We start from the raw sequence: 14,031 nt of genomic DNA on the forward strand, positions 1-14,031 counted from the left end.
ATAATAATAGACAAAAATACCTAACACCAGACACTGTGAAATCACTCACAAGAAAAATGAAATACAAATTAAAAGAAAAAAGGGGGACGCCTGCGTGGCTCAGTCAGTTGAGAGTCTGCCTTAGGCTCTGGTCCTGATGGGATCCAGTTCCGCATCTGGTTCCTTGCTCGGTGAGGGGCCTGATTCTCACTCTGCCTGTACTCCCTCCTGCTTGTGCTCACTCACTCTGTCTCTCTCTGACAAATAAGTAAAATCTTTAAAAATAAAGAAAGAAAAATATTATAAAACTATGTTCAAATATATTCTGGTATTCCAACAATAAGAGAAGTTAGAGAAAATGTACCCCAGCCTAATGCAGTATTTGATACACAGCAGGACTTTAATATCAATTAATTAAATTTTCCATTTTTAAGGTCTTATGTTTACTTCTAAGTATCAATTTATTTAATTTTTATTTTTGATATAACTTAACTAAAATGTGCTGCATATTTTGCTAGCTCATTAAAGAGAATATTGATAATGTAACCTTTTCCTGAAAATTCAAGGTAATAATCATGAGCAATACTTTCTAGTAATTTTCAGGTAGTTCTAAAATAGCCAAGTTTATTTATCAAAAATGCAGCCCAAAAAATGCAGCTAAGGTGCAATTAAGAAATTCTGCAATTCTAGTGTCCCCATCTAATAACCTGACTGATGTCTTTTCATAGAAAAACAAGAAAATCAAAAGTAAACTAGTCACTCCAGAGCACCTGGACAACTGTTCTTTACTTTTTCATTTCTATTAAATACCTTCCAAGCAGAATAAACCTCATTAAGTCAATTCATGAAAACAAGCCTGAAATACCTACTCTCCAGTAAGTCTATAATGGGACCAACTCTCTCCTGTAATGAGTACAGTAATATAAAATATCCTAGACCTATAATGAGCACCCACAGCCTACCTGCCTATCTTGCGAGCTTGTGATCTATTTTCAAAATGAAAACTTAGAAAATCTTCATATTGCTGCTTCCCATATGTAGCTAGATATTAACATTTGAGTGGATGAAAGCAGTACCAGTTTTCTCAATGAGATTATTATTCATTAAGACACACAATCAAGGTTATAAAGTTTTTTCCTAATTCAAAATAAAGTTATTTTCATGTTACATTTTTTTAAAAGTTCGGTTTTCCTGTAGTCTCATTTAAAAAAATGACCGGCACTAAGACAGGAAATAATTCATATCCTCAGAAAGACATAAGTAAGTTGGAGGAAACAAGGCATACAGTTTCTAATCACATGCCTAACAATATTCAAAGAAGGTGCTTTATAAATATCTGTCGAATAAACAGCATCTGATGCAGTTAAGTTCCTTCTATACTTCTTTTAACAGAGGCTAACATGACATAAGAAGTACTTAAAGTTCAGAGTTAAACCCTCGGTAAAAAGAAAAAGTACAGTCATGGTAAAGAACACCAAGCGCTTCCTGAAAAAAAAAAAAAAAAGATCATAAGTCTGATTTCCACTTTTACTTATTTATATCTTCTCTTTTTTCTTACCCTGGAGTCTACTGACAAAAGCCAAAGGTAACTGCCAGTTTCAGCTTCCCAGTTTTCCTCATTATTTTTAAAAATATCTGAATGCTTTTTTCAGGACATTCCAAAAACCATGGTGGGGAAAAAAATGCCAGATATTTCAACAGACCAACAAACAAACAGAGACGTTTACGTAGGAGGTTCTAATGCACAGCTTTAGCATTATCTGGCTCAGCCTTTAACCATCGAATGCACTTTACTAAAGTTTTCAATGCCTAGTAAGTTTTCTAAGTAAATGAGGTCTATGACAATCATCGCCAAATATTACACAGAATGAAATTCCTGACATCACAGAACCCACAATCACCAGATGTTGCTGTTTCAGAAATTTAAAAAGGTAAAGAATCAGTACTTTTAAGTGGACTATTCAAAAAGAATAGACACGGGGGAAAAAAAAAGGATTGGCCTGGTAAGTACCCAGGGACAAAACAGGAAGACTGATCACTTCAAATACAGAGTTTCCAAAGTTTCACTCTAATTCATACCATAAAAGGGGGTGTGGGGGTGGGGTCTGAGTGTTCTGCCTATAAAGAGAAGTTCAAAATACAGTCCTTCTCCCATTTCAATTCTAGCCTAAAATCCCCAGAGCTGTGGAAATGATGTGTCAAATCACAGAGATAAGTTTAAGAAACTAGTTCTCAAACACCCAGCCAAGCACAGTAGAACGGCTCAGGAGGCCCAGGATCTGGTCAGGTATCTGTCACTAAAAGAAACAAGAGGAACTGTCAGGTAACTGTCACTAACAGGAACTAAAGGAACACTCAATTCGGATTTGTTAAACTAATACTCTTTACTGACTCCTTGAGGAAGGGAATAAACAGGTGGACCAAGTCTATGACCAAGGAAATAGTTTCAACTCCGAGGGCTTCACATTTTGCATCTATAAAATTCTATGATTCAAATTCACACTTCTACCTTAAAAGAAGATGAAAAACAGGATTATATAATATCAAACCAAGAAGGCAGACTATGAACTATACCTTTTTTTCCCCCCAAAGATTTAATTATTTATTAAGAGAATGTGAGAGGGAGAGAGCTTTGGTGCACAAGCCAGAGGGGCAGAGAGAGGGAGAGAGAATCTCAAGTGGACTCTGTGCTGAGTGCGGAGCCTGACGCAGGGCTGATCTCACAACCCCAAGATCAGGACCTGAGCAGAAACCAGGAGTCGGATGCTCAACCAACTGTGACACCAAGGCGCCCCTATGCCACTGAAAATCCAATGTCAACTTTTCCGTTCTCCATGTTTTCCTCTACCTATGTAATCTAAGTCTATGACACCTACTAAATCATGCAAGGCATCAGAAAAATTTAACTCTTCCTAAGACATTACTGATATCATTAGACCTATAACAAAGTATAAAACCTAAAATGTTTCAATTCCTCCCTTAACATAGATGGGCCTTTACTTTTTCTAAAATACCCCTAGTTTCTTGCAGCACTCATTCGAGGGCATTAAAAATGACAAATATTCCTGCCCTCCCCCCTCCCAGTGGTAAGAAGTCTAACAGGTAAAAATACATAGGTATCAAAAGTGCACATTTGGAAACTATGAAAAACCTACTTTTTTTTTTCATTTCACCATATACTTCAGGCCCAACTTATTAGTTTCAATTCTACTCTTGCTCTATTTCCAGTCAGTTTCACTTCTGAATTTTCTGCCACAAAGTTAAAAATTGTGACCCTGTGGAGAAATTGTAAAGTAAACACTAAATAAGAACATAGCTTTTCCTTTCAAAGTAGAACTAAACATTTTCACAGGAAAAACAAAGAAACAAACAAAAATTCTTACATTACTGATGGCATTTTGTCACATAAAAATGATTTTAGGCTGTTGATCTTTTTTCAAGTTTCTGAAGCTTCCTCATCAGTTTTGTTGGCAAGGGCCAAGCAGCCCAAAAATTGCTATCATTCTATTTTACAGATATTACATGTTTTAAATTTGAGTCATAAGTAAGGGGCTCAATAAATATTTGTGGAAGGAATGAATGTACATAGCACAGTATGTGGTGCACGAAGCATTCATTTCCAGTAAGACACGACTTTCTCTCTGCCTTCAGTGGCCTTACCAACAAAACAGATTTTTTTGAAAATATAATAAAAAGATGACTAAATTAGATTAGCAAAAGTAAGATATCTAATAAACATATAAGGGGAAAATACATATCATGTACACTAAATTAAGCTTTATAAAACTTTTTGGTGCTTTTCTACCATTTTTTTCTTGTATGTGTTTCAAATCCCATTTCCTTCTTCTCTTTAGGGGGTAAAGCTGTTCAAAGGAAATTTTAATAAAGAAATAAAATTTAAAAATAAAAATATAGGCACGCCTGGGTAGTTCACTCAGCTGAACATCCAACTCTCAGTTTCAGCTCAGGTCATGATTGCAGGACGGTGAAGATTGAGCCCTGCACTGGACTCCGCAGTCAGCAGGGAGTCGGCTTGAGATTCTCCTTCTTCTTCTTCCTTACCCCTTCCCTCCCCTCCCCACTGCAAGCACACCTGCTCACTCTCTAAAATAAATAAATAAACCCTTAAAAAATAAAGAAAGAGGGGCGCCTGGGTGGCACCGTGGTTAAGCGTCTGCCTTCGGCTCAGGGCGTGATCCCAGCGTTATGGGATCGAGCCCCACATCAGGCTCCTCTGCTATGAGCCTGCTTCTTCCTCTCCCACTCCCCCTGCTTGTGTTCCCTCTCTCGCTGGCTGTCTCTATGTCAAATAAATAAAATCTTTAAAAAAATAAATAAATAAATAAAAAGAAAGAAAGAAAGAATACATAAATGAATAAAAATATACAGCTCCTACTACATAATCAGTAGCGCTTGACACAAATGCTGTGGGAAATAAACTACACAAAGCATTATGGTCCTGAACTTTAAGGTAACTTAAAACTTCTGTGCTGGGGCGCCTGGGTGGCACAGCGGTTAAGCATCTGCCTTCAGCTCAGGGCGTGATCCCGGCGTTATGGGATCAAGCCCCACATCAGGCTCCTCCGCTATGAGCCTGCTTCTTCCTCTCCCACTCCCCCTGCTTGTGTTCCCTCTCTCGCTGGCTGTCTCTATCTCTGTCAAATAAATAAATAAAATCTTAAAAAATAAAAAATAAAAAATAAAAATAAAAAAAAATAAAAAAAAAAAAACTTCTGTGCTTCGCCAGCAATCTGCAGAGTGAGTGCCCATAGCAACTTGGGATCAAACACCTTGACTGCAGTCCCTGTGTTGATACTGTGTGACTTTGAGAAAGTTACCCAGACCTTAGATTCCTCATCTGTAAAAGGAAGTTGTTACTGATACAAATCTCCCGTGCAGAAGAACTCCAAATAATTTATGTAGATATTCTGCCCTCCAGGAGAGGGTACAGGAATCCCATCTCGTTATATATACACAGCGTGGGCTGTGTATAGTGACTTCCTTCCAAAGAGGACTGTATAGAGCGGTGAATGGGAAAGAGTAAACTTACAGCAGAGAAACCCCAGTCTGATCATAGAAAAAAACAACAATAACAAACCACGAGACGAATTCCAATACAGGGACACCCTACAAAATACGTGACCAGTACTCACAACTGCCATGGTCATCAAAAAGAAGGAAAATCTGAGGAACTGTCACAGCCAAGAGACTAAGGAGATGGGACAAATATAATGTGCTTTCAGGAAGGTATCCTGGCACAGAAAAAGGTCATTAACAGATGAATGGATATTTAAACCACAGAGGCTCCCTGCTGGCTCAGTCGGTAGAGGACGGACTCTTGATCCCCGAATTCTGAGTTCGAGCCCAGTGCTGGGCCTACGGTTTACTTCAAAATAAATAAATAAATAAATAAAGCATATACATACAATAGAGTATTATTTAGCCATATAAGGAATGAAATTCTGACACGTGCTTCAACACAGAAGAACAATGAAAACATTATGCTGAAAATAAGCCATACACAAAAGGACAAATACTGTAGCATTCCACTTCTATCAAGTACGTAGAATATGCAAATTCATAGGGACAGAGAGTAGAACAGAGTTTACCTGGGGCTGGAGGAAGACGAAAATCGGAAATTATTGTTTAATGGGTACAGTATCTGTTTGGGATGATGAAAAGGTCTAGAAATATATACTAATAATGACTGCACACACAACACTGAGAATATACTTAATGCCTCTGAGTTGTACACTTAAAAATTATTAAAACGGCAAACTTTATGTTACATATATTTTAGCCCAATCTTTTTAACTAAGGAAACCTGAATAAACTGTGGACTTCAGTTAATAATAATACATCAATATTGGTTCATGAATCATAACAAATGTATTATACTACTGAAGACGTTTAGAATGGGGGAAATGGGTGTAGGGTATATGGGAGTTTTCTGTGCTATCTTTTCATCTCGATTTTTCTGTAAATCTAAAACTGTTCTGAAAAATAAGGTCTACTTAAAAAATGCAGGGGAGATAGAGGCTAATAGCACTAATATAGCCTACCTGTTCCAAAAACAGGACAAGAAAAATGTTCTCCAAGTCAATGAAAAACATGAGCAAGCAATCAGAAAAATTAATGCCAAGGACATAAATAAACCTGCAATTCACAAAAAGAAATTAAAATGCTACATAAAGCTACACAAAGATGAAATTCACAGGGTTGTGTAAGGATAAATGAGATCATGTACATAACATAATGTTTTATATACAATAAATGAAGCTATTTTAAAATATAACTAATAATTAAAGAAATACAAATTCAAATAACAGAAATAGAAGGTTATATTCATATATTTATAACTTATATGATTATATTCTATATATATTATTACATACAGATAAAGTCTGTATAAATAAAGTCATTTTTGAAAACACTGAGAAGACTTTTGAGCCCAAAGTTGACAAAACAGGGAAAAAGGCATCCTGTCACAATTTGGTAGCAGTAGTGTAGTGGGCATGTCCTTTGCTAGTATCTTCTGAAGTTAAAAAATATACATAAAAATCTTAATTTATATATTTTATATAAAGCATAATTTTATACTTATATCAATCCAAATTTATATATATCTCCTTTGAGTGATTTCACTGCTCAAAATTCATCCTACAGAATTATTAGCACAAGTGTACAAAGACACTTATACATTGATATTTACTGCAACAATGTAATAGAGAAAACTGGAAATAATCCAAAGGCTACCAAGAGTTGCACAAAGGTAACTGAACATTATTATGCACAATGTGGTAGATGTATATACACTGATATGGACAGTTGTCTAAAAGAAACAATAAATAGTAATTTTTTTTTAATTTAAAGGAAGGAAATAAACCAGGTTAGGACTATTTAATCTCGGGTTTTCCATGTACATATGGTTCAAGAGAACCAACACTGCATGCAAAACTGTTTATGTATGTAAGTGCATTTTCTAAGGAAAGTGTAGCTTTCATCAAATTCTTAAAGGAATATGTAGCCCCCTGGAAAGGGTCACTAAACAATCAGGAAAAAGCATCCCAGCTCTGAGTATCTAAGAAATGTAATTAGGTTATACTCAAGTGAGGAAGACTTTGGAGAGGAAAGAAAGGCTCTTAGTTAAATTTTCAAGGACGTATTAAATGCCTCTACCACAAAACACATTTTATTTCAGAATTCCTAAATCTAAGGGTGTGAAGGAAGTTATTCATCAGATGAGCTTATATTCACTAATTACAAACCTCAACCAAAAATTAAAGATCAAAAACAATCTTCAAAATGTGTGACTAGTTCATGCTTAAATTACAGTTCAAGTAAGATCATACAGAAGCAAAAGGAGGCAAAGATTAAGTGGTAGTCCCATTTGACAGAGTCAGGTTGATAATTATGGACTAGTTACTCATACTATAAAGATTCAGGAGTTATGCAGCCTTAACTAAACTTTTTTTTTTAAAGATAAGTGGATTAAAATAAGACAAAAAAAAGTTAGGTCTTATACACAGTTTTGCGAACAGTTCTTTGAGCAGAGTAAATAAATAAGTCTTTTCCTGGAGGCAGATTAGGAAGAGGATTCCAATACCTTTAGAACTAATAACAGTAAATTAACATTTTAAACATAATAGCCACTAGAATCAATGGGACTTAATGAAGACTGAAATAAATGATTAGAAAATGGCAGGAATACTCTCTATCCTAAAATGAAAATATATCTTAGAACAGTGATTGTCAACCAGGAGTAATTCTGCCCCCCTAAGGGACATTTGATTAACACCTGAAAACATTTTCTATTGTCAGAACTGGACGAATGCTCCTGGTATACTGTGGGCAAAAGCTATGGATGTGGCTCAACATCTCACAGACTCACCCACCCACTCAAAATGTCAACAATGCCAAGAAGTGGGCTGGAGGAACCACTGAATCTATGCTTTGAGATAATCAACTTTACAACAGAAATCCTAAAACAAGTTTTTTTATTTGTTTTGAAACACTGACACCTTAACAAACAGCATGGGATCTTATTAAGATGACATAGTTTTCCAAGTGTTATTTAAAAGAAAGTTACTAATTGAACTTCCAATTTATCTGAACCTTTTAAATTATACAAAAGTCATAGGCAAGAAAAAAAAGACAATGAATTAATGCTCGAAAAGTTTTACACACACACAGCCTACGATGCTCACAAACAATAGAGAGCAAAAGAAACCAGACACAAAAAACTACATTTTGCATGATTCCATTTATATACAGTTCAAGAATGGGCAAAAACTGATCTCTTGTTAGAAATCAGAATAGCGGTTTCTTTGGAGAGAAAGAAAAGGTAGTGATGGGAGCATAAGGGGAACTTCTGGAATGCTACTAATTTTTTATTTCTTAATCTGGGTAATGGTTATATAACTGTGTTCACTTCATGACAATTCATCAAGCTGTGTACTAAGTAATCAGTGCAGTTTTACAGTTAACACAAAAATGTTTATTTTTTCACAAAAATGTTTATTTTTTTAAATGTTATTTATTCGTACCCTAAAAACCTGAGCACTCTGACCCACAAAGCTAAATGAACGTCAGTTGCAAAAGTAAAAGTATTTTTGTTGCACAGGCTACCTTCCAAGAATTCAAGAAGGATGACACCCCCAGAAAGCTGTAAATATCATACTCAGAGCTCATACAGCATTCAGCTGAACACTGAAGCCACCATATATCCCCCGGCACAAATCCAAAAATTTTGACAAAGGCTTACAAATGCAGTTAAATTTATTCCATGGGCAGTTTGAATTACTTCCCCCAATTTTAAACTGTGAACTGTCATCAGAGAATGCATTCTATGTAACAAATGATGCTTTCTCTTTCTTAATCCCAAAATTTCCCAAAGCTCCTCCAAACTAAATATTTCTTGGCCCTCAACTCCTTAGTATTTCTCCAGGCTGCTTGCAACAGTGCCCACCATCGCCTCTCTCAATATCCATCCTTATAATCCACCTCCCCACACACATGAAAATTCACATTAATGCTCATTCCAGAGGCGGGTCTCCCCTACCAGACTTCTAATCCCACCCAGGACCTCATAAATACAATCCAAACCTCACTCCCCTCAAACTCCTAATATTCTCCAACAACTAGCTTCCCAACAGCACCACAAAACGAGAGCACATGCTAAGCCCATCCTTAAATCCTCTTCTACCACATAAAAAGCCCTGCTTCTGCACACAATTCAGCTCAGTGGCCACTGTAGCTATGATCCCCGGGGCAGCTCTCTGCTTTAGCACCCCCTCTACTGCATTCAAATCCATCCCACTTCCCACCCACCCCCCGTCCCAAACTCTGCTTTCTTCTTGAAGAATCTTTCCCAAGTACTACAGCAAGGATATAAAGTTGAAGGAGGGGTAAAGGAACGTGCTCCATTCTGCGTGAAGGCGCTTGCTCCAGTGTCAAGCACACAAGCATGTGCGTGGGCTACAGGGTCAGACGCAGCTGTGTGAAACCCAGACATGGCCCTTCCCAAATGCAAGGCTTTGGGCTAGTGATTGCATATCTTCAAGCCTCAGTTTGCTGAACTACAAAATGGGAAATCATAAAAATAGCGATCTCATAGAGCTGTCAGGATGAAATGAACTACTGGCCGTTGACCACTTTGCACAAATTCTACATGGTAAACTCTCAGTAACTGACAGTTTTTCCTAGGTCCTCTTCTTGGAAGCAGGACTACAAGACAGGGTGAAAGGTACTTTAATGGCAAGGGAGTGATGGAAGGAAGAAGTACTGTGCACACATATCGCCGATACAAAGAACTGTGTCAGATCTCCAGTGCTCTCTCTCTATTATCCCCTTACGATGTAGACCCAAGAAGCCCTCAAACCCCTGCTAAAGGATGGGGGAAGACACAAACAGATACATCAAATCCTCCTTCCATGGAGAGTCATTTGAGGGAACGAAGAAGGAAAGTGCCCCCTAAATTGCTGAAATGAGATCCTTGGGGGTCTGAGAATCAGGAGGGAAACCCCAAAGTCCCAAAGGATTTCTCTTGGGAAGCTGAGGGGAGTACTTCATAACAAGGAAATTAAAAGTAAACGCTAGAAACCATAAAGACTCCTCAACTTCTCCCTCAGACTAACTGGTTTCTTCGCAAATGGGTTGAGAAAGGAAAAGCGCTTTCCCTGTCTCTCGTGGGACACCCGGGCTTCCCCCGGTCCCTTCCCCAGAGGGATGAGGAGGAGGGTCCGCGCAGGGGAATCCCCAGCCTTCCGACAGCGGGGGAGAGGCGAACTCAGGCCGGAGCCCCTGGGGAGTTCGACTGGGTCTCTTCCAGTCTCTTTGCAGCCGGGCTCCAGTAACGGGATCTCTCCGGGGACTCGGGGATCTCCCAGAGCTTCGGCCATCGCTGGCTCCCTCCCTTCACAATCCTTAAGTCCTCGGTCCCCTGAGTTCTCCCCCGGCACTTCTCTGGGTCTCCTGGCTGGCACAGGGTGCGCCCGCCGCCCACGGGCTCTCCTCCCCGGCCTCCTCCCGTCCCCCCCCCACCCGCCACGGAGCGCCGCGAGCCCACGGGGTTACCTGCTGAGAGGGTAGCTCCACATGCAGGGCCCGCGCGGCAGAACCGGGTGGCAGCGAGGCGGCCGGGCCCGGGGGCGGCGGGGGAACCGGGCCCCCGACCGACGCTGAGGCGCTCATCTTGACCCAGGGGCCGCCAAGCGGCGGGGCCCGCGTTCCTCCGGCATCCGCCACCACCGCCTAGCCTCGACCCGCCGAGCCCCTGCAGCCCAGAAACCCGCCACCCGAGAGGCAGGACTGCTGTACCCAACCTCCGGCCGCCACCGCCGCTGGCTAAGGAAGAGCCATATTACCGCAGTGCAACCCCCACCACCCTGCCGAGACCTGGCTTGCTCATTGGTTCGGCTGCCACGGGGGCGGGACCCAACGACAAACATCGGACGTGCTATTGGGTAGAAGGTCTGTCCATCGCCGGCCGGAATGGGCTCGGGGCTGAGGGACCCGGGGATGGCCTAAATCGCGTCTGTCAAACCCGGGTGAAACCTGGGGCGTTGCTTCTTTTTTTCCCAGTCTAATTGGTTCTTTCAGCACTATGGGGCGGGGTCTCCTGGCGGATCTGCAAAGGCCATTGCTCTAGGTCTGTGTCAGTTGTCAGGAAGGGGAAAGAGGGGCGGGGTCTGATTAGGGAGAGCGCGCGCCTGGGCTCTGTTGTCACGTGCAGGAGGCAGGGAGTCACCTGATTAGTGAGAGTCAGTCTTCCGAGCCACTTCCGCCCGGACCTAGTTGCCATGGTAATCGGCCTCCCTCGGGGGGCGGGGACCCATTTGGCGCCAGCTGGGTCGTGATGGCTCATCTACTGTTGCAAGCTCCCTGAGCAGCCTTTTCCTGAGGGGCTCGCAGGAACATGCGGGGACTGAAAACGAGTATTTCATGGTTCGACAGAAGGGCACCACGCAGGATGCACGGAGACCAGAAACCTGTCGGGCAGTCCCACCTGCTCTTCCGTGACCAACTCCGACCCAGAAGTCCACGCCCCTCTTCGCATTCCACTAACTAGTACGCTGAGCTGCAAGGTGTGCCGGGCACCCGGGACGCTGTTTCACCTCTAGGAGTGTGTCGCTTATGCTGTCCTTAGAAAACCTTTGCTACTTTTCTCCTCCTAGTGCTTACTTATCCATCAAGTCTCGTCCGGGGGTGGGGTCCCTTCTTCCAAAAGGCTTCCCTGATCTACTCTGGAACCCTGAGTTAGGAACCTTGCCTCTACCATATTTCTGATTATTCTATTGCATTGTCTTTTAGTACGTGTGTAACACACACACATTGAATTCCTCAAGCAAAAGGACCTTGTCATTCATCTCTGGATTTCCAGGACCTGCTGAATAATCAGTACATGTTTGTTTTTTAAGTGAAGACCCAGCTCAAATGCCACCTCTTCCATGAAGACTTCCTTGATCATAATGATAGCATATATAGCAATTGCTTCTATAATAAATAGCATTGAATCATTCTTCAGGATATCAATCTGCCTCCCCCCACACCCCCAGACTGTGAATTTCTCCACCACCTGGACTGATATCCCCGAAAGAACACAGTGTTTTAGAATCAGACAAAACAGGAATCAGGCAGTTTGGGAATCTTGGCTCTGCCACTTTCTAGCTATGTGTTCCTGGGCAAACCAGTTCCCCTCTCTCAGCTTTGGTTTTCCCAACTGTAAAATAATAATAAGGTTGCTGCAGGGATTAAATCAACACATGAAAAGTGCCAGTGAAGGCCTCACATACAATAATTGCACTAAAAATAGCTTAATAAAAGGTAAGCATACTATCTGTCCAGGGTGTTCAGACACCTGAAGACACTTTGGCTCTGACCCCAGGGCTGGCTAACATGGATGTCACACTGTCTCCTATTCTGAGACATCGAGTGGTTCCTCATGGGTGTGTGGTCAGGTGTTTGTTGAGAAGGGATTAGTTAGGAAATCCCAAATCTCATGTGGTTCAGCTCCTGTAGTGCCAAGATCTGGTGGAATTTCACAGAAAACACTTTTCTGTTTCTAAGCTGTATTAGTTCCCCGAGGCTGCTGTATCAAATTACTACGAACTAGGTAGCTTACAACAACCGCAACAGAAATTTATTCTTTCACAGTTCTAGAGGCCAGTAGCCCAAAATGAAGGTGTTGGCAGGGCCTCACTCTCTCAGAAGGCCCTAAGGGAGAATCTTTCCTTGCCTCTTTCATCTTCTGGTGGCTTCAGGTAGTCCCTACCCTGGGGCTGCATAACTCCAATCTCTGCCTCCACCTTCTCATGGTCTTTTCTTCTTCCTGTGTATTCTTTTCTTTTTCTTACCAGGACACTTGTCTTTGGATTTAGGGCCCACCCAGATAATCCAGGTCTCGTTGTGAGATCCTTAATTACAAAGACTCTTTTTCCAAGGAAGATGACATTCACAGGTTCCAGGAACTAGAGTATGGACTCATTCGAGGGGGAGAGGGACCTCATTCAACCTACCACATAAGTTAAGAAAATGGAACGGAACACAGAATCACTTCCTTCCCCTTTGGAGGTCAGCTCTGAATATTAGCTAACTTTATTACTTCATTCATTCAACAAATGTTCATTGACACAGAGATGTCAAGCCGGGTTCTGGGAAATCAGACTCAGACTCATCCCCAGAGGAGCTGCCCTCTTTATCGGGTAGTCCAATAAGTAAACAAAGAGTGATAATCCAGTTACTCAGTCTGAGGAAAGTTCAGGAGCTGTGGAAGCCAGAGAAGAGAGTCAGATTTCAGTCACAGGAGCGGTGACATTTAAACTGGGTATTGAAGGACCAATAAGAGTTTACCAGGCAGAAAGGGAGAAAAGAATATTCCAGCAGAGAGAGCAGGATCCATTCTTTCTACAAGCTTCCAATGAGATTCAACTCTGTACCAGGCTGATTACTGGGCACTGGAAATACATTCTTCAAGTAAACCACCCTTCTCAAACTTTTCCACTTAACATGCCGCTAACACCAGTAGAGGTGGAATGCTCACCCCTAGGTGAGAGAAGACAGGACAGAGAACTGAAATACCTGCAAAAAATTCAAGGTAGTGAATGTAAAATGTTTTGCATTGTGCCTTGGATATAGTAAGTGTTCAATAAATGCTATCTATAATTATTTTTATATGTCCTATTTCATTCTAAAAAAAATCTTGTATCATCTTAGATCCTTTTCCATAATATGGCTATATTTGTTTCAACATAAGAACATTTCTAATCACTTTGAATTAAAATACATTAATATTCATCCAGTGCTATATATCCCCTAGGGAAACTTGTATCCAAGTGTAGGGAGCATGGATTCTACGGTGGCCAAATACAATATACATGCAATGACAGAAGAAAGATCAAGGTCAAGTGGTAATGGAATGACTGACTCTACGGGAGCTGGTGGGCAAAGTCAGAGGCGGCTTCGCAAAAGTCTTAAAAATGATTAGGAGCTTGATAGATGAACAACAAGGGGTTAGATCTGTTTTGTTCAGGGATGACTGGTGTTTTAACAGCT

At 40.9% G+C, this 14,031-nt stretch overlaps 1 protein-coding gene across 2 annotated transcripts in view; it reads right to left on the bottom strand.

The window, feature by feature from the left end:
• Positions 1–10,990, bottom strand: part of UVRAG (UV radiation resistance associated) — a 298,437-nt gene extending 287,447 nt beyond the window's left edge. Inside the window, exon 1 of one of the 2 annotated variants that reach the window (XM_034666314.1) lies at positions 10,555–10,990. In XM_034666314.1, coding sequence (XP_034522205.1) covers positions 10,555–10,671 — 117 coding nt within the window. In that variant the 5' untranslated portion in view covers positions 10,672–10,990. The remainder of the gene's footprint in view (positions 1–10,554) is intronic. The other variant, XM_034666315.1, reaches the window with a different exon arrangement.
• Positions 10,991–14,031: the final 3,041 nt, after the last annotated feature.

The sequence above is a fragment of the Ailuropoda melanoleuca genome, chromosome 8, assembly GCF_002007445.2.
Source record: "Ailuropoda melanoleuca isolate Jingjing chromosome 8, ASM200744v2, whole genome shotgun sequence".
In the NCBI taxonomy this organism is placed as follows: domain Eukaryota; kingdom Metazoa; phylum Chordata; class Mammalia; order Carnivora; family Ursidae; genus Ailuropoda; species Ailuropoda melanoleuca.